The sequence below is a fragment of the Rana temporaria genome, chromosome 4 (genome assembly GCF_905171775.1).
Source record: "Rana temporaria chromosome 4, aRanTem1.1, whole genome shotgun sequence".
NCBI lineage: Eukaryota > Metazoa > Chordata > Amphibia > Anura > Ranidae > Rana > Rana temporaria.
The window spans coordinates 58,145,995-58,168,235 of record NC_053492.1 but is presented as its reverse complement, the minus strand read 5'-3'; the positions used below and the strand labels follow the sequence as shown (position 1 = coordinate 58,168,235).

The 22,241-nt window shown below is 42.3% G+C and overlaps 1 protein-coding gene across 2 annotated transcripts in view; it reads right to left on the bottom strand.

The window, feature by feature from the left end:
- The window catches only part of RUNX2 (RUNX family transcription factor 2), a 122,316-nt gene that overhangs the window by 56,434 nt on the left and 43,641 nt on the right, over positions 1–22,241 (bottom strand). For both annotated transcript variants that reach the window (XM_040348432.1, XM_040348433.1), the window contains exon 3: positions 14,335–14,439. In XM_040348432.1, coding sequence (XP_040204366.1) covers positions 14,335–14,439 — 105 coding nt within the window. The remainder of the gene's footprint in view (positions 1–14,334; positions 14,440–22,241) is intronic.

The following is a 22,241-nucleotide window of genomic DNA, read 5'->3' as shown; positions in this document are numbered from 1 at the left end:
ATACTTTGTCTAAAACTCCTCAGCACCAATCCAGTTTCGTTTTACACACAATAATCACATTAGTGACCACCGTGAGAAATCTCCCAGCACTGTGGTTATCAGGAAACAGGCAACCAGGAAGTGTCCAGAACAGAGAGGATTTACAGCAACATTAAAAGCAAAAACGAACAATGAGGACATGAAACCAGGACTGCAGTAAGGTAAAGGAAGCTATTTAGCTAAAAAAAAAAATTCCTTTAGTGACCCTTTAAGACTTGCAGTAAGTCCTCATAAAGATACGGTACAGTAGAGATATGGTACAAGAGATACGACAAGAAACAGGTCTGCCATGTCCATGTGCAGTTGTACACAGCTCTTTCTGATAAACAGCCTGTGTATCCTTGCATCAGTTCCTTAGAACTTTGCGCAACATAAATGCCTCTTGATGTGTCATTTCCTGCTTGGCCAGCGGCCCAGCTCCTGACACTCAAAAACTTACAAAAAAGAAGAAACTGAATGATTTGAGAATTCTAAATTGTGCTTCTCCCACCAACTTGTAACACAGAACCCCGAATAGAGGAGGTGTTAGGAATGGGATGTAATAAACCCAAACGCCAAATAATCTGTGCTATCAAAAAATGATTTATATACAGTACATACATCACAGTAAGTTAATAAGTCCAACTTGGTTCATTTTATTCTTATGCTGCTTACACAAGGTCGAAATTTCCGACAACAAATGTTTGATGTGAGCTTGTTGTCGGAAAATCCGACCGTGTGTATGCTCCATCGGACATTTGCTGTGGGAAATTCCGACCGTGTGTATGCTCCATTGGAAAGTTGTTGTCGGAAATTCCGACAGTGTGTACACAATTCAACGCACAAAAATTCTACGCATGCTCAGAATCAATTCAACGCATTCTCGGAATCATTGAACTTAATTTTTCTCAGCTTGTCGTAGTGTTGTACGTCACCGCGTTCTTTACATTTGCTATTTCCGACAACAATTTTGGGACCGTGTGTATGCAAGACAAGTTTGAGCCAACATCCCTCGTAAATGTATCCATGGTTTTGTTGTCGGAATGTCCGATCGCCTGTACGCGGCGTTAGTTTTGGAAATATTTGGGAAGAATTTTCTTGTCAAATTTTTATAGCTCTCGTAAAAACAGCCATGCTTCTTATTCCTTTGATAATTCATTGTGAAAAATGAAAAAAAGTGCGCTTACCAATAAAATTGAATACAATAGTGAACAAGCTGCTAACTCAAAAATGTTATACTAACATAAAATCTTATACAAAAAAATGTGGAGTAGCGCTTAAAAAAAATAATAATTGAAGGCCTCCAAATGACAAAAGGCTGTTGTGAAAATGTCAATCAAGATACTGTAGTACATGTGAATAAAATCAATTAGTCAAACAATCAATAGTCCAAGTGAAAAACAAAAATAGGAGCGTAACGCCCCAGGCGATAAATCAGATCTGGCTCCAATGTGGATAAATGCAACTTGCTGACCCTTACCACAAACGAAGGTCCCAACGGACCTAGTCAAGCTGGAATCGCTGAGTGTATTGAAGAAAGGACTAGTCTGTGTAGAAGGTCCCTCCCGAGGTCATATATCCACAATTAAAGCAACCAGAAAAAAAAGAAAACTCATATAGTGTAAATCTGTGTTGAAATATACACCTAAGTGTATCACCCTGTGACTGGCAACAGACAGTGTGAACATAAAAACCACCACCAGTACACACACTGACCCTTACCAGAGCATAGGATCCATCAGGATCAGTCAGAGCATAAGGAACATGCACAGTGAGCAGCAATGGAGCGTCTCAGCTGACGTCACCGCGAATTGAGGATTTGTTTTGTCACGCCGGCCGGCTTTTTCTCTCTGCTGACATTTCTGTACCTAACTGTAAGTGATACTATTTTTTTAATAAATATCCATACGATATCACGCCATGTGAGTTCTCTTTCCTCCCCTTATACTTTGGATTTACTGCATCTCCTGTTTCAACATCGGCTGAGACGCTCCATTGCTGCTCACTGTGCATGTTCCTTATGCTCTGACTGATCCTGATGGATCCTATGCTCTGGTAAGGGTCAGTGTGTGTACTGGTGGTGGTTTTTATGTTCACACTGTCTGTTGCCAGTCACAGGGTGATACACTTAGGTGTATATTTCAACACAGATTTACACTATATGAGTTTTCTTTTTTTTCTGGTTGCTTTAATTGTGGATATATGACCTCGGGAGGGACCTTCTACACAGACTAGTCCTTTCTTCAATACACTCAGCGATTCCAGCTTGACTAGGTCCGTTGGGACCTTCGTTTGTGGTAAGGGTCAGCAAGTTGCATTTATCCACATTGGAGCCAGATCTGATTTATCGCCTGGGGCGTTACGCTCCTATTTTTGTTTTTCACTTGGACTATTGATTGTTTGACTAATTGATTTTATTCACATGTACTACAGTATCTTGATTGACATTTTCACAACAGCCTTTTGTCATTTGGAGGCCTTCAATTATTATTTTTTTTAAGCGCTACTCCACATTTTTTTGTATTTGATAATTCATTACTGAAGGACAGGAAATGATGGGAGCGGTCATCGCTGGGACACTGGGTCATCCAGCTTGGCACAACGCAATTATCCATATTGTATATCTGGGCTTACTTGGGATGCTGAAAACCACTGTAGTAGCCTGCACTACATACACTGATAGCCACAATCTTCCAGGTCCTGCCCCAGTGGCATTCCCTCTGCTCACTAAACACAGGGGATCACTCACTTGGCACCAGCACCAATCTAAAACTGCCTTGTGATTTTTCAATAAATACAAGGCATTCTCTGATCTACCCTCGTCCAATTCATTAAAACAGTGGTGGTGCCAAGTGGGCAACCTCCAGTGTGCAGAAGCTGCTCAAGCAGGACTTGGAAGATCGCGGCTGTCACTGTATTGATAGAAGTTGGCGATAAAGATAGTTCCTGGACTTCTTCCTCTACCTAAACCACAAGCAAACCACACAGCTTCCTACTTTACATAAGAAGCCCTTGAAAAGTAACAGTAGTCAAAACGTCAACCCAGAGAATGGTCAACCAAGAAACACACTGTCCTGAATTTTTACAAATTAGAGTCAGGGTTATTCAGAAGATAAGCATTTAACCTAGACAGCCAAGCCCAGGTCCACAAGGTGAATGTCATCATTAAATGACATTTCATGGGAGACATATTTTTATTCTGTTGCCCAGCACGGTAAAGCTAAACCAGAGAATTATGTGACAACATAACATACTACATACTACAAGGTTACAGCTTGTGTCATAATTTCCTCCATCTGATGCTCTACTGAACCTTGACCCTGTCCACGGCTTAATTGTGCAGCTTTATGGAGCAGCCGTTCTCAAACATGGTTCCGTGGAACCTTAGGGTTCCTCCAGAGTTTGCTAGAATTTCCTTTGAGCTGTGGCTGGTTGACCTCCCAATCAATGATGGTGCCTTCACAGTTCCAGGGCCACCACCACTTGGCAGAATCAATGGCATTACACCAATGATATTTTTAGCTATCTCTAAGTAGGAGGCATTCAGACCATCACTATAAGGGGCAATTCTTCCCACTGACCCCCAATTTATTAGTTTAAGCAGGGGTTCCTCAAAATTATTTAAATGGCTCCTCTAAAAAGGTTTAGAAAGGCCGGTATAGAGTGGAACTGTCTCTACGCCAGTGCAGTGATACATTTTTCACATACATTTGCAAACTGTCACACCTGACTTCTCGGGAATACAGGCACAGGGGTCTTTTGCAGAACCAGACTGATTTGCGTCCAATGCCGCGTACACACGATCGGACATTCTGACATCAAAATCGTGGATTTTTTTCCGACGGATATTCGCTCAAACGTGTCTTGCATACACACGGTGCCACAAATTATGTCGGAAATTGCGAACGTCAAGAACGCGGTGACGTACAGCACTACAACGAGCCGAGAAAAATTAAGTTCAATGATACCGAGCATGCTTCGAATTGATTCTGAGCATGCGTAGAATTTTTGTGTGTTGAATTGTGTACACACGGTCGGAATTTCCAACAACAACTTTTGTTGTGGGAAAATTGGAGAATCAGCTCTCAAATTTTTGTAGTCGGAAATTTCGACAGCATACACACGGTCGGATTTTCCGCCAACAAGCTCACATCAAACATTTGTTGTCGGAAATTCCGACCGTGTGTATGCCGAATTATTGTGTCGTTAGTTTGCTTGATAAATGTCCGTCATTAGGTGGATTGAATAGCTTGGAAAACGCCCATCCATGAGAGTTTAAAATAACGGGACCACGGCTGAAATGACAATCAATAGTACAAGTGTTGTTTATTGCTTGTAATTCGTGCCTGATGTGTTGCCTACTTTTTACAGCAGACGGGCAGAGCAAAGAAACTTGCATCTCAATTATCTCAATTTTTCTGTGCTTATGTGGAGACGTCTACAAAGCAATAATGGGTCTTGGTAAGTATTTCCCAAAATGTACCATTTAAATTTTAATTTCTGGTTTAGTGTATTTTTTTCAGTCTATGTATAGGAATAAGTGTTGTTTTATTGTTTTTTTTGGGGGTAGGAAATAGTTACCCCCCCCCCTTTTTTTTTCTTTGCTGTTTCTGTCCCATTGAGGAGATTTTCCTTTATTTCCTGTCCCAGTTGCACAACAGGAAGTGAGAGGATTTTTTTTCAAAGTAAGTACAATTAGACAAGTATTACTGGAACAGGGGTCCTCATTGATAAAGTCCCCCTCTCTTCCTGTTACAGTGACATCAATAGTCACTGGGGCAAAGGTAGACAATAACTTTTCCTAATGGGGACACAAACATTGGCAGAGGTTCCAACCCCTCACCATTCATCAGAAGCTAATAAAAGTTTTGTTTATAGCTACAATGTAATAAAACTTTGCATTGCTTGTATCATCTCATTGTTGATGAAGTGTCTTTCGCTGTACATCCAGGGAAAACACTTGGAAATCCGGACTCTACTTCTCATCCAAAATGTATATATCAAGGGAGTAGAATTATTTTATTTTTTTACTTTTTGTCTGCTTTTCTGTATGTCCGGATAAAAATAGCTCAGCACGTACTAGACTAATTAAAATCTACGGGACGTGGCTCCATGAAATGACACACTGAATTGAGGAAACATGCATAAAAGTATTTGCTTGCTTAGTATCTTTGTAGTAAATGACTGTTTCCGTCTGTGCGCTTACTTTTTATGTCTTACAATTTAGATCGATAAAACAAGAAGATTCTTCGGTATTCTACTAAGGTAAACAGAACAAAAAAAATTATAATTACAGTATGATTTGGACTGGGTTCACAATTTTACAGTGCATTAACATGTGTTACTTTGGGTGTTAAAGGGGATGTAGTTCGTATTTTATTTTCTAAATAGGTTTCTTTAAGCTAGTGCATTGTTGGTTCACTTACCTTTTCCTTCAATTTCCCTTCAATTTCCCTTCTAAATAAAATAAATAAGCAAGTAGCTTACTCTGGGGGCACCCGAGCTGCTCCTCCATTCAGACACAGAGCCACGGCTCTGCCCCACCTCCTCATTGCCAATGGCGCCCGCTGCTGATTCTCATCCAGGGAGGAGGGAGAGTCCTGGGCAGCCGCTGCTTTCATGCAACAATGCTGGATAGAGATGGGCTCAGGTAAGTATTAGTGGGGCTAAGGGGGGCTGCTGCATACAGAAGTTTTTTTTATCTTAATTCCTTTTTTTTTTTTTAAACAAACATGTCATACTTACCTTTGCTGTGCACTTGGTTTTGCACAGAGGGGCCCCAATCCTCCCCTTCTGGGGTCCCTCAGTGGCGCTCCTGGCTCCTCCTCTTCTCGAGTGCCCCGTCAGAGAAGCTTTCTCCTTCAAGACACCCATGTGGGCACGCTCCCATGTCTTGCTTCTGCATCTTTTGACACGAAAAGCAGGACTCGGCCTCGCCCCCTGCACCCGCGTGATTGGATTTGATTGACAACAATCTATCCAACCAGGACACAAGATACCGGCCAGAGCTGGTGTGCTCGTTCCTGTTGTGGGAAATACGGAGCTCGGGTAAGTATAATGGGGGCCGGGGGGGGGGGGGGGGCTGATGAGTGACAGGTTTTTCACCTTAATGGATGCATTCCCTTTAACATGCATTGTGTTAAGGCAGCCTGTGTCAATGCACTGCCTAAGGGCCGATTCATATGGGCGAACTGATCAGGTCCCCCTGTCAGTTTTTCAAGAGGATCTGATCAGAAGGTCCATATATTCCTATAGACCGGTGGCTGTAAACGTTTACACCCACCCAAGCTCCATATCTGATCAGGCTAAAAAAAAATGGAGGAGGACGGTGTTCTCTTCTGTTTGGGCAGACCAGATTGGAGGCAGACATCTGTAAATGGACAGCGGAATCTGTTTACTCCTGCCTGGCCATGCAGGACTTTTTATGCATTTTCAGAAAATGCACTGAAACCACCTGATCCAATAGAAATCTGCGGGAAAGCATGAGTAAGCCGCATGAAACCCGCAGGTACACTGCTCTGCAGCCAAACTACAGCGGATCAGTGTGAAACCAGCTTTAGAGTAAGTAGGCCCTCAATGACCTACTTTACCCCCACTAAGTAAAGTTCAGTAAAGATTTTAGCAAACATTTGACATACTCTGGAAAAACACAAACGAGTATATACACACGCAGCAAATACTAAACTGATTATCGTTTGATAATATTAACACACCTACACCGGTGGTTAACCTAGAAATTTACACGATTTTATCATGTGTTAAAAGTAAAAAAAAATAAAGATATTTAGAATTATTAGAGATTAGATTTCTTTTTCATTATTGAGATAAAATTTCTAAGGAAATCAATTAAAACTTGTTTTATTTCTTGGTTTTCTTCAAAGCTGAATTTCAAACAGAAATACTTTCAAATCAAATGTTTTCCTCAGTAGCCACAAAGGATGCAAATCCACTTTGTGTGAACCAAATGGCTTGTGAAAGTGGTGCTGACATCTTAGCCTTTGCAGACAACAGAGCTGTGGGAGGGGCCAAGCAGGCTCCACCCAATACAGGCTTCCTGTAGAGGAGGGGGCTGAGACAAGACCAGTGACCCTGCACAAGGGGAGAGCGCAGCAGTGAGCGGTCTTTATTACTACAGGAGGGGGGTGGAGACAAGACCAGTGACCCTGCACAAGGGGAGAGCGCAGCAGTGACCGGTCTTTATTACAGGAAGTGTGTGAATGAATAACTTCTTAGCTACCAAGCGATGGTTTTCAAATTATAAAAATAAACCTGATAAATAAATCAAATAATAATCTGTTGGTTGCTGCATTCACAAAATTGCGTTTTGAACTATTCATAAATAAAATATAATGAAAGTGTGCCGCGCTACCAATTTTTTTTTTATGCAACAGTCATAAATCTTAATGGGCCCCAAATATGACATTTTTCTAACTGCCTGGAGTTCAGTTGTAACCCCCAGACATTTTCTGCTGTACCAAAAGAATGACCTTCCCTTTTATAATAAAAATAAATAATGCATAGCAATTAACCCAGTAAGGCTCCATGTACACGGGACGCTTTTACAACTGCTCCTAAGGCCTTGTACACACGACCGAACATGTCCGCTGAAACTGGTCCGCGGACCATTTTCCGCGGACATGTCCGACCGTGTGTAGGGCCTAGCGGACATTTTTCCGGGCCTAGCGGACAGGTTTCCAGCGGACAAAAGTTTCTTTTTTTTTTCTTTTTAAAGTGTATTTTGTGCGTGTACTCGAGAGAGGAGCCGGACTGCAGGAGTTGGGAGTAGGCAGGCTTCCCCCAGAGGCAATCTGCCACCTTTCTCCATGCCCCGGGTGGCAATGGTGGGTGTGTGAGGGGGTCCTCCCACACAGCCCGCCCTACCTGCTCCGCTTTGAAGCCCAACGGGGCAGAGGGACTCCCTATAAGGGAGTGAGAGGATCTAGCCCGCTCAACCAGCCCCGTTAGTCCTTCACCTCTCTTTTTAGAGACCGCGTGGTCAAAGTGCGTGCATGTTAATCCAATTTCGAGTGCGTGTGTAAGTGTGGTGGTTTTTATGGGAGGGGGGTGGGCGTACCAAGCGCAGGCTTACCTCGCATAGCACACCCACCGGGAGCCGGGCTGAGACCACCAAACTCAATTCACATATAGCTGAGACCGGGATCCGAACCCCTAGCTGCAGAGGTGAATGGCTTGTCAGCGCAGTGCCAATCGCGTTGAGCCACCGCAGCTCCTTGACAAAAGTTTCTTAGCATGCTAAGAAACTTGTCCGCTGGAAACCTGTCCGTCGGACATGTCTGCTGGTTAGTACGTCTAACCAGCGGACCGAAATCCTGCGCATGCGTCGAATTGATTCGACGCATGCGTGGAAGCATTGTACTTCCGTGTTAGAGAATGTCGGTGTTGTATATGTCACTGCGTTCTCTGTCCGCAGGGATTTTGGTCTGATGGTGTGTACACACATCAGACCAAAACCTCCCAGCAGACATGTCCGTTTTCATCGGACATGTCTGGTCGTGTGTACAAGGCCTAAATGATTAAACTTGACAGATAGTAACCCACATTTAAAATGTTAGTTTTGCAGCGTTTACATGCCGCGTTTATCAGCGTTTAGTTGCGTTTGCGTTTAGAAGCGTTTTAAAAAATAAACACGTTTAGTCGCGTTTTAAAAAATAAACGCGTTTAGTCGCGTTTGGCGTCTAAAACGTGGAAATCTTCTGCGTCTGAACCCATTTTTTTGCTTTCAAAGAAACGCTGTTAAACGCAACTGCCTAAAACGTCAATAAACAAGACTGTGTACATGGTTACATAGGATAACATTGAATGAGTTATGGGGCAACTTATTCTGAACGTACGTTTAGCAGCGTCCCATGGGGCCTAAAAGTGCATGTATGTTTGTTCTGTGTAAATGTGCCAAACAAAAAAAAAACACAAATATTAGTTTATCTCTCTATGTTTTCTGCCTGAAGTTTAGCTGTAACCCCCAATATAATTGCTGCTGTACCAAAAAAATGACCTTCACTTGTATTGTGTGTATTTAAAAAAAATAAAAAATAATGATGCATAGCATTTCACCCAGTGAAAATGCATGTACATTAATTCTGTATGAATGGAGCAAAAAAATTAACGCTATTAAGTTATCACCTGTGCTGGTTGAATGTTTTTCTTTATAATGGAAAATTTTGCATTTGGACACTAGGTGGTACTAAGTATTATAGGCATTCCCTATGATACCTAGAGCCATCTAGTGGCCAAAAGCTGTAATTTCCATTTGAATTCAATGCAAAACATCAACCAGCACAGGAAATAAAAAAAAAAATTGCCACATTTGCACAGAACGAATGTACATGCACTTTCGCTGGGCGAATAGCTATGCAATTTTCTTTTATACATACCCCCCACTTAGTTTACAGCTCATCATTATGCTACTTTTGAGAACTATTATTTCTCACTTCTGTTATCTGTCTGCCATAAATCATTTTGTTTCAAAACATGATCCCCTGTTATCAGCACAGTATAAATATTTCTCGCTAAATCTGGGGCGTTCGACCTTAAGCAGTCAGTCTGACACCGTGTAATCTCCTATCTGGTACACACACAAAAGCAGCATTGTGTCAGCGCACCACGTCTGCACCAAAATATTTCACATATCCAGACTAGTGTGAGGAAACCAGGTTCACTTAGCTGAGACCAACCATAGTAATTGCTGCTAATTCTTTGACTTCAAACAAATATTTCCGCAAGCAAGACAATGGCAGTGCATGTGGCAGTTTCTGCAAGTCTGAGTGACAGAAGGAGGAGGAGGGGGGGGGGGGGTGACATGAGACTGGATGGTGTCCATCAGGCTACTGTACAGTGAGGACATGGCATTTCATTGCTTTTCTCAGAAAGTAACACATAGATGTTATTCCAAGGATTTCAGACTGCTCATTTCTCTTTTTTTTTTTTGCCATACACTCTTATATTCTGTCACAAACGGAAGCTGGAGTTTAATCTGCTCATAATATGCCTTTTCTAGTTCTTCTTCCCAAATTCTCAATAACGTGCTAAAGAAATGTATGAGAAGTCTTTCCATTTTCATAACTAATTTTAGATCCTACATTACATCACTGGTTCCCTATGCTTCCCAATGCAATGCAGGCAGATTATGGCTGGTGGGAGGGGCTGGCAACTACCAAAATGTCTTGATGGGTGGATGTCAGCCTGGAGTAGTGGGAGTTTTTGATCAGGCTGTATTTGCATGTAGACCGCCCACAGACCCCCTACAACCACTGGGTCAGAGTTGTGGGGAAAAGGCCCTTGTTTCCATCAACATGGGGACAAGGTGCTTTGCCAGGGGCTATGTGGTCTGATACGGTTCAGGAAGGATGGTCATCCCTCCTTTTTTGTCCAGCCAGGCTGCATGTTCGAATTAAGGATCTGGTATGGATTTTTAGGAGGACACTGTCCTTTTTTTTTTTTTTTCGCGAGTGGATTCCACTTAAAATCTATACCAGACCGAAGTCTTATGCCTACGCTATCCCCTTGACCAAAATCGTGAGCTGCAGTAGGGTAACACTTATGAGTCCACCCAACAGCCAGCACAATTTCTGCACAGCATAAAAAGGGCTCCCGCTGGTCCTTATCAGTGTTGCTAGCCGCCCCTTAATTTACGGGCAGCCCGAAAATTTCAGCCCATTTTCGGGCTGCCCGTAAATGTCTGTTACGGGCAACGGCGCCCGTAAAACATCAGCGTTCCTGGAATTCCCCTTTACATCAGAGTCTGCAGGAGTCCTCCTTACAGTGCAAGAGGGAACTCTGCGGAACTTGAATTAAAGGGGAACTCTGATGTAAAAAGGGCAATGCTACAGACCCTGATGTAAGTGGGAACTTTGATGTATAGGAGAACGCAGTGGACTCTGATACAAGGTGGTCTCTGGTCACCAAACCCCCCCTTACATCAGAGTTCCCCCTTAGATCATGGTATGCATCATTCCACTTTATGTCAGAATGCCCTTGCACTGTAAGGGGGAATCTTGCGCACTAATATATGGGGGAAGTCTGTGCTGACTGGGTTATATTAACCTGACTATCATGTAAATGGGGAAATATGATTTTTGATTTTTGTTTATACATTACTAATAGCAATAGCTACATGTTATAGTTTAAATATTGACATTTGCGCTGTTTAGCACTGAAAACTGTCATTTTAGGTACTTTTTTTGCAGTGGCAGTAAAAAAAAGGTGTCTCTCTCAGTAAATTTCATGATTTTTGGCAGGGAAAAAAATCGATGCCGTTTGTAAATTTTGGTGTCCTGTCAGTATATTTCACTTCGGGGGGGTTGGCAACACTGGTCCTTATGAAACTTATATTTTGTGAATCCTGATTGCTTTGTTGATTCTGTCCATTTCTTTGTTTGTCATTTGCCTTAACCTTTATTATGACCTGAACTCTGTCTCTCCCAGCCCATGTCTATCATCCTAGGCTGCCTGCACTCCTATATAAAGCTCCTACCGCTTTCTGGCATTATAAATACATCAAACCATTAGACTTTACAGGCCAGGTGTAAAATTGTACAAATTGCCAGGTATGGCCCACTTTGACTATTGCAAAGCCTTTCTTGTTGAAATATCTCTACACAGACTATCCCCCCTTGAGTCCATAATGAATGCTCCTGACAAACGTATTCACCTATCCAACTGTTCCATGTCTCTCTGACAATCCCTCTATTGGCTTCCACTCGTCCAATGCTTAAAAATTCCAAATACTAACAACATACAAAGCCATCCCCAACTGTGGTCCAAGCTACATCACCACTCTCACCTCAAAATATCACTCAAGCCATCTTTACTCCCCCCAAGGCCTCCTACTCTCTAGTCCCCCCCCCCCTTTTCTCCAGAGCTTCGACCATTCTCTGGAACTTCCTACCTCAGTCGATCCAGCTATCTCTTATGCCTCGTACACACATGTTTGCTGCGGTAAACAAAAACAACACACCAAATCTCACCTCCGTGTTGAATTGAATGAAAAATTCCTCAAACACAAGGCAAAAAAGCACCAACGGTTGCGTTTTGGTGCGTTTTTAAGTCACATTTGCTTTTTGCACAGGTGCAGGCTGATGTCAGACACCTTCAAAACTCACTGGGAAGGCAGCAAAAACACATATGCATTTTTGCAATGGAGCAGTGAGGAAAGCAGCCTTAGACTGTAAGCTTGCATGAGAAATGCCCTCTAAGGCCTCGTACAGACGGACGGACTGTTCGCTAAAAATGGTCCGCTGGAGATTGCCCGGAGATTTCTGTCTGATGGTTGTACACACCATCAGACAGAAATCCGCGCGTACACGATGACGAGGCCGCGCCGTCGCCGCGATGATGACGCGGCGATGTGCGCGGCCCTGGAAGTTCAATGCTTCCACGCATGCGTAAAAGTGATTCGACGCATGCGAGGGATGGCAGCCGATCGGACATGTACAGTGAGTCTGTACAGACGACCGAACATGTCCGACAGACAGGCTTCCAGCGGACATGTTTCTTAGCATGCTAAAAAACATTTGTCCGCTGCAAAACGGTCGGCTGGACAAATGTCCGCTGGAAACCTGTCCGGTCGGCCATACACACGACCGAACATGTCTGCTGAAACTGGTCCACGGACCAGTTTCAGCAGACATGTTCGGTCGTGTGTACGGGGCCTAACACTCTTGTTTTGAATTGTATTGAAACTGTACTGTCTCCCTTAATTTTTGAAAGCATTGCGCAAACTGTTGGCGCTATATAAATCCTGTATTAATCTATAATAGCACCAGCATGCTCCGATACTAAAACCGATCGCTCCCTGGTTCTCACCAGTGTGATTTGTGATGCAATTTGCCCCATTGCCAGCAATAGAACCATTTAAATCGCTGCAACTTTAAAAAAGGTTCCTGCACTACTTTTTTGTGATTTTATTGCGATTTGCATTGACTTATGTTAAATGAAGTCACAAGCTGCAATAAAATCGGAGGTCCAAATCACACTGATCTGTGGCTTTGAAATTGCACTAAAGTAGCACGATTTCAAAGCCGCAATGATTGATTTTATGTTTGCTCAGCTTACTGAAAATAGGTATCAGTAATTGGTATCGGCGAGTACTTGAGAAAAAGTATCGCACCTCGTACTCTGTCTTAAAAAAATTGTATTGGTGCATCCCTAATCTATGATAATAGAACAGGAAAGCATAACCTTTTTCCAATCGCTGCTATCCATTGAAAAGTATAACTGAATTTCAAAATTATTTCATGCAAATGACTTCATACATAAGATTAAAAGGTCAGTCCACCCAAAAACTACATTTCAGTTTTTTAGTAGATGCTGGAAAGTTAAACAATTTGACAGTTTCTTATATTTTAGATCTCTCTATTGAGTTCCTAGGTCTGCACACCTGCTGTACCCATTATGAGGGTCTCCCACCATCCCTGTAGGCTTTCCTATTTATTTTCTATTATGGATAGTAACAGGATGGTTTAACAGGAGTAGCTAGAAAGCTAGAACATACAAATGTAAGGCTCCATTCACACCCGAGCTTACTGGAATCGCAGGCAGAATCTTGCCATTCTAGAATCGTGGAAAAACACAGGACACATTTGTGATGCCATTATTTCTTAATCGGTGAGATTTTGCCGTGATTGTTGAGCAACAAAACACGATAAAATCACAGAAAAAAATATCATCGCCATACGCACCTGGCTCTGTGCCAAAATTTGGAAGAAGAGCTTCTTTGGTGCGTTTTTGGAGCAGAGGGAGGCCCATTCAAATTAATGGTGCTGCTCCAAAAACGTGCCATGAAAACACAACAAAAAAAGCTAAAAAAAAAAGGTGTCGCTGCAGTACGCTTAGATGTGAATGGAGCCTTAGTGGAGCTGCCAGATCTCCCTGATGGACAGGAACACAGCTTAGAATTAGGACTATCACTGTTGCTATATCCAAGTCATATAAGAAACTGATGCCCTCCACACTCTATATATTCGATGAAAGCTTTTGGTGGGCATGCCCTGACAATTTTAACAATTCAAAAAATATAAAAACTAAATAATACATTTGAAAGCCTTTGCTAAATGAAAATGCACTTTACAGTCATACTGCCCTTGATTAGCTTTACATTCACCTGCCATGTACTGGAATCACAGTATTGTCCTACAAAGAACCCAGCAACAGCAGGTCACATGGAGGCCCACACTTTCAGCAATATGAGGTCTGTCACAGTAGAGCAGAAGGTGAAATTGAGATCTTGAAGAAGAGGAAATTAGGAACCCAGAGACCAACCAATTAGAGTTCAGCAATATAGAAAAGAGTGGTACTTACGCCTTGGTTCCCTTGGTCCGTCGACCGTCACTTTTATGGCTCGGTGGTAGGTGGCAACTTGAGGTGGGTTTGTAAACACCGTGATTGTTAATGTAAAACTTTTACCTGCAAAAGGCAGATAAAGGATCAGGCATTAAATAATTGTCTTTTAATATAGTGAATCTTATAGTTATTCAGGAGCATGGCTGTTTACTATTATTTTGGTGCCCCCTATGCACCATGGAACTGAAAGTCCAAGCAGACCCCATAGGCTGACAAAATGAGAGGGACGCCCGCCCTTTGCAATTTCTCTACTCAATTTACTCTTTACAGTATACTCCTGTCATTGTCTAAAATAAAGACCTCTACCCACTATCATTGGATGGTTATTTGTATAGAAGAAATGATAATAGCCTATACATCATTCATCCTGAAAAGGGGAGCCATTCTTGCGAGTTATTACCGTGTAAAGGGACTGCAACAAACCTACAAACAATACAAGTATTCCCTTATACCCCTTATGCATTAAGTCCAGGCAATCAATCTATTTTTACCACAGTATGTCCATCTTCTTATCTTCTGAAGTTCACTTTTATGAGGTCTACTGGTCTTATTTACACATATACAACTCATTAGCCAAGCTTTAAACAAATACTCCCATATTTACCATATTTTATCATATCACAACTCTTTTAAACAAGCCCCCCACACTCAGAACCCAAATCTGGATATAAACAGATGAGGAATTGTGTTATTAATCAATAAACCTACATCGGGTATGAGTAAGTGGTCAACGGCAGCCAGTCTGCTGCAAGCCTCCACAAATGAGGACTACTTGGTGAATGCAAAAGAATAAAATACAAATTCTTTGTATACAGGACCTCGACCAGAGTTGAATGAATGCCCCAGTTTTGTCAATTCTTGTAGAGTTGCTGTTTATTTAATGTTCTTTTTTTTTTATATAAATGTGAATGACTGTATTGTATTTTATTATAAATCATTTCATTTGAAAGAAGCTGAACACCCAAAACCAAAAAGCTGCTCCAAAACTGGATTCGGATACATGTTTGTACCTAGCAGTTCTGTTGCATTTGATGGATATTTTCAGTGCTATTTTTTTACAATATACCCGAACTCAAGAGGTAATTTTGAGGGATAAGAATGAGGTTATGAGTTAGCAATAGGGATTAAGTGAGGTTTATATCAATGTATTGGTTAGGCTGAGGATTTTGGTCAAGCTGAGGGTAAGGTAAGCTTTAAAAGTACGATTAAAGTGGAGTTCCACCCATTTTTTTATGTTTGTCTGTGCTGCATGCTCTAATCTCATAGTGTTGAGAATGGACAATTTTTATTTAATTTGTTGCTTGTAAATACCTTTATTTTGTAATCCTTCATTACTTCCTCCTCCTTATTTGCCTAGGCTATTTGCAAGGGTTTCTGGGATAGGCATCATGTTTCCCAGTAGTCCTTGCAAACCTGACTGAAATCAATTACATTGCTTGTGCACTGAGCATGTGCGAGATATGCAAAGCTGAAATCCAGGAAGTCATACAGTCTGGCTTCATGATGCCCACGCTTAAGATGGCCACGGTCTATTTCTAGATTATAAACTATCTAAATGCTGTAACAACCTAACAAAACGGACCTTAGTTTACAGACTAACTTTACTAGAATACATTAAGCTTGTGTATTACAGGGGTATGTATATTTAAAAAGTGAAATTGTGGGTGGAACTCCCCTTTAAGGTTAAGGATTAATTGTAGAAGTGAGGTTGAGTTTTAGAGTTTTGTGTAGGTGATGGGCTCAGGTTAAGGGTTGGTATAGCGTTTGGATAGGTTGAGATTTAGGATCAGGCTGAGTGTAAGAGTTAGCTTCTGGGGAAAAATTAGGCTTATGGTTAATTGTAGAGGTGAGGTTAAGACAGAGAGTTTACTTTAGGTGATGGGTTTAGGTTTAGGATCATTTTAGGGGTTATGTTGGTTAGATTGAGGTTTAGGATCAAGCTGAATGTGCATGTTAGCTTTAAGAGGAAGGATGAGGCTTAGGGTTAATTGTAGAAGTGAGGTTAAGATTGAGAGTTTGGTTTAGGTTATGGGTTCAAGTCAGTTCAGGTGTCAGGTTAGTTAGATTTACGGTAAAAATCAGTCTGAGGGTAAGAGGTTCACTGCTTACTCTAGGGCAGGGATTTCCAAACTACGACCATCCAGCTGTTGCGGAACTACACATCTTTGAGGCATTGTAAAACTCTGACATTTACAAACATGACAAGGCATGATGGTAATTGTTGTCCCTGAACAATTGGAGGGCCATAGTTTGGATCCCTGCTCTAGGGGTTAGAGTTAGGTTTAGGGTTGGGCTTAGGTTAAGGGTCGGTTTAGGAGTTAGACGTAAGCTTAGTGTTTGAGGTTACCCTGAAAGCAAAGGCCAACTTCAAGCAGAATTGTATGTCTTTAGTAAGAGGGGGGAAAGTTTATAACCTCTCTGAGTTTTCTATTGAAGTTCAGTCCCTGTTAGGGAAATTTTACTTCACTTTGTGTTTCAGTAACCAAACAGTAAGTAAGGGCATCTCCCAATTAGGAAGACAGATGGCAATAAAAACACACCCAAGTTCTAAGCCTTGATTGCACTACTTTTTATATGCATATTTTACCACTGCCTGTACCATCATTAGAGCGATTTTGCCTATTTTTTGTCTCAGTGACCATACAGAACGATAGGGTAAATCTCCACAATGGCTATAGAAACAGCAGTTTAAAAAACCTGACAGGGTTCTAACCCTTGCCCACTCCATCCAAAACTGATAAAAGTTTTGGATGGAGTTATGAGTCAAGTATACAGAAGGTAACTTGCTTAGAATTAAGTTTCATGGGTATGCCCAATGAAATCATTGTAGTTTCAGTGCCAAATAATAATGGCAATCAATTTTACATATGTATACGTTAATGGTACTTAAAATCCATGTACAGAAATTTCTGATGCTAAAAACCTTTGCTCAAAATAATCGTGCCAGGACAATAATTTAATGTATAATAAAACCCTAATTAGCAATGCACATAAAACATCACTATGTGAAGAGAATGTACCTTTTTTTTATTAACTAACTTTCTCTACCAAAGAAAGCCATGTGGAATATGTTTTTTTACCACTAATATTTCTTTATATTGGCTTTTGAAATGTACAAATGCAGCAATTTAGAAATCAGATGAAAGGTTTAGTACTTGGGAAACACTTTTTGATAGATAAAGAGTGCATTTTATATACAACTATATAGGTCAGACCAAAATGAGGGACAAATGAGGAGGAAAGAGTGACATTGCTCCAAATCAGGGACATACCCTCCAAATCAGGGACAGTTGGGAGCTATGGGAATAGGCTGGCCATACACATATGCCAGCAGCCAACCAGAAGTCTGCTTCTGCAAATTCATGGATTCTGTCACAGTTGTCCAGGACCATTTACAATCACTCAAAGCGGAGTTCCACCCAAAAGTGGAACTTCCGCTGTAAGCACTCCTCGCCCCCTTACATGCCACGTTTGGGGGGGAGTGGGGGGTTTGGTAGGAGTGGGACTTCCTGTCCCACTTTTTCCTTCCGCCCAGGGACCGCCTTGGCGACTTCTTTTCTCGCCTTAGGCGGCCCCTCCCTTGAGGCCTTGTACACACGACCGAACATGTCCGCTGAAACTGCTCCGTCGGCCTAGCGGACAGGTTTCCAGCGGACAAAAGTTTCTTAGCATGCTAAGAAACTTGTCCGCTGGAAGCCTGTCCGTCGGACATGTCCGATGGTTAGTACAACTCATCGGACATGTCCGCTGGCCCGAAATCACGGGCATGCGTCGAATTGATTCGACGCATGCGTGGAAGCAATGACCTTCCGTGTCAGAGAACGTCGGTGTCGTCTATGTCACCGCGTTCTCTGTCCGCGGGGATTTTGGTCTGATGGTGTGTACACACATCAGACCAAAACCTCCCAGCAGACATGTCCGATGAAAACGGTCCGCGGACCGTTTTCATCGGACATGTCTGGTCGTGTGTACAAGGCCTAAGGCGATCTCCAGGGACACGTGACAGGTCCCAGGAGATCGCCTGTCCGACTCGCGCATGTGCAGTGAGTGCCCGGCCGTGAAGCCGAAAGCTGTCCTGGCCGGGTGCCCACACTATGAATGGAGGCGCCGGCCGGAGGGGGGGGAGAGGAGCGGAGCTCCGGCCGGCTGCGTTGCTGGACCGTGGAGAAGGTAAGTGTCTGATTATTAAAAGTCAGCAGCTACACTTTTTGTAGCTGCTGACTTTTAATAAACACGAAAAGACTGGAACTCCCCTTTAAAGATCAAAATGCATGTTTATAACACATATGATTTTAAACACAGATATATAAATGTCATCTAACGGTTAGGCCCAGCCTCAGATAAAATTCCATTATAATTGTATTTTAAGGAGATTTTACTAATTTCTAAACAATGAGTATGAAAGCACACAGCCACAAAGAGCTAGGCGTATGGCACTTTAAACATGGAACTAAACTGTGCCACTGGCAGCGATGCCATCCAATTCTTCTCCATTAATTTATTGCTTTTCACAAGCAGAGCTGAAGTAGCTGAACTTCCTCAGCTGTAAAACAATGACCGTTTGGCTGGATGAAATAAGCGCAGGCTGCACTCCCTGACAGTTGTAATCTGTTGAGATGTATAACGGTTATTCCTGTCACACAGAGACTTCTGCAAACTGTTTTAACACAGGAAGATGTGGGCGGGAAACGTTGACTCAACAAACAGTCAGCGGTCCCAGGCTGGGCTGATGTATGAAGATGCTTCTGTTCCCAGTTAAAGGAGCTGTCTCCCAACATGAGCCAACCTCCCGCTGCTGCCAGGCCTGGTGACACACAACGACTTCCTCTCAGCCTATTCTCAGCATCCCACAGTGTCTTCTCTACAGAGGACATACAGTATTATTGCATAGTTATTTACAAAAACTGGGGAGTGCAAAATCTAGTGCAGCTCTGCATAGAAACCAATCAGCTTTCAGGTTTTATTGTCAAAGCTTAATTGAACAAGCTGAAATTAGAAGCAGATTGGCTACCATGCACAGCTGCACCAAAATTCTGCATGCTCCAGTTTTAGTAAATCGCCCCCTAAACTAAAGCCTAGTACACACTGTACTAGCAACCCACTTGGTTGAATAAAAAAATCTGACAGCTCCGCAATGCCATGTACACACGATCGGGCTTTTGCCCGGCCAAATCACATCTGAATTCCGACGGAATTCCATCGGAGAAAAATAGAACATGTTCTATATCTAAACTTCCATGGAATTCATCCGTTTGACTTTTTTCATCGGAAATTCCAATCGTGTGTACGCAGCATAAGGGAACGCTGTACTAACAATCTGATGGTAGTACAGAGATCTCCCCCGCTGTTGTGCTGTGACAGGGCGATGGCCGCCATTGGCTGAAAGCACTGATCAGGAGCTGGTCGGCTACTGGTTTTCCAGAATGCATGTCTGACAGAAGCCGACTGAACAGCCGACATCTGTCAGACAAGCTGCCATACACACAGGCCGATTGTCGGCCAGTTTTATTGAACTGGCCGATGTCTCCTTCTAACAGAAAATCTAATCACAACAGCAAAAAAAAAAAGGAATTTGGAGATTTGAAGGAGGATGAGAGCAATAGAAGGTACTTGTTTGATTTAAGAATACATACTTGAAAAAAAAAATCCAGAGTTTATTGTCACTTTAAATTAAAACACTAACTACATTTTTTTTTACGTTGGATCCCCCTCCTGCAGGTTAACAAAATTAAAAAACTCGAATTTTTACTTACCCTTAGCTCAAGCGCTGTCCAAAGCTTCCCCCATGGCCTAGAGCTGGCAGTTCAGTTTGAGTAACGTTTACATGCCTTCAGAGTTACAGGTCTTGTTACTAGGATGATAGTAGCTTCTCAACTAAGCCACCTAGTGTCTTTTCATTGCTAGGACGCTAGGTGGCTATTGCTGTGTAGCCTCATCCACTGCTAGGAAGCAGGCCTCTAATGCTGACTTGTGTACACAGTTGGTAGGATGCAAGTAGTTTTTTGCTGCCTAGCATCCTCCAGTGCTAGAAGGCAGGTGGCTATTGCTGCCTTGTATTATCTGTTGCTAGAAGGCACGTGCCTATTGCCTTCTAGTGTCCTCGGTTGCTAGGTTGCAGGCGACGTCTCAAGGAAGCCACCCAATGTTCTCCATTGTTAGGAGGAAGCCACCTAACATCCTCGTTTGCTGGGACAGAGGTTGCTCTTGTACTCGTAATAGAGTACATGTGTGCTGTATGCATACTGCATAACAACCGTTCATATCCAGGACCTTTTTACAGATATGTATAATGCAGCACATGTTTACTGATCTTTATGCAGAGGTGTGCATGGGCCCAATATACCTGTATTCAGGTAAGTACTGATGAAAACATTTTTACAACCATATGCATAAGCCCTTAAAGTGCAGCTAAGGCACAGAGGTGTAGGTAGCTCCCTTAATCCTAACAACCACTGTTCTGTGAGCTATCACAAATCAAAACTATTTGGACTAAGGACAGCAGAGGTGAGCTAGTAGAGCCACTGCAAGCATCTCATGTTTTCATCAGCCATTAAGTCTTTGCACCTTGCTCTGTGACAGGGTCTCGTCCTACAGTATAAGAAGTGCACTCATGTATAAGCAGGCATGTACAGGCCCATGTCCCCAGCAGACAGAAAGGAAGAATCTTCACTCTTCCACAAACTCTGATCTGCTTCAAAGAGCAGAAGGGGGGAAAAATGCTTGTTTTTCCTCCCGTTAAGATCATAGGAATCAAAAGAGGAGGGGGGTAATTTCTGTTTGGACATAATTACCCTCCATCAAAAGAGCCTTTATTCATCTACCATGCGTGAAAAACTTGCTAACAGTTACGTCTGCCCCTTTTCCCTCCTTTTTTTTCAAATATTAAAATCTCTGCTTGGGAAGCTGGCCAAAGTTGAGTCGATACAGCAGCGTGCAGAAAGGCCTTTGTTTTTCTTTTAAGTCCCTAAGATAAATTGGGCTCATAAGCTTTAGTAAAGAACACATTTCCGTCTTTATAGGGGCTTCAGAGCTGGAGTCACAGGTCAGATCTCAATCAGTGTCACAATCTGAAGGGGAAATTTCATTTTTGTAAATGTTTGATAGGTCAGGGTAGACATATGTATGCTCCGGGATACTGGCATGAGCAGTTTTAGAATATCCATTATATAAAAACAAGTTTATTACTCTTTGGGAGGTGTGACACTCTTCATACAGCAATAATGTAGTAAGTGGAGAGCCAAAACTTTTTTTTCCTCCTGAGTAGGGGAGGGTTAAAATCATAATTTTTCTTTTTTATGTTATCTGTGTCTCATAAGGGAGATTTCCTTGACTTCCTGTCCTGTAAACACAACAGGAAATGAAAGAAAATCTTTCCAAAGTGAAGAAAATCCCCTCTTAGATATTTGCCCATATAGAAAATTTCCCCTCTATTCCTGTTCTGGTGGTAACACAAAATTTGGGATTTTGACTCACTTTCATTCCCATTAGCGATCAGGTCAAGTGAATCTCCCTAATGCCGCATACACACGGACGTTATTTGGGTTGTAAAAAATTATGTTTTTAATGGTCTAGAAAAAACAAAGTTTTTTTCAACCCGAACATTAAAACAGCCTTGCCTACACACGATCGTGAAAAAAAAATGCTCTAGCAAAGCGCGATGACGTACAACACGTACAACAGCACTATAAAGGGGAAGTTCCATGCGGATGGCGCCACCCTTGGGGCTGCTTTTGCTGATTTTGTGTTAGTAAAAGTTTGGTGAGAGACGATTCACGCTTTTCAGTCTGTTACAGCGTGATAAATGTGCTATCTCCATTACGAACGCTAGTTTTACCAGAACGAGCGCTCCCGTCTCATAACTTGCT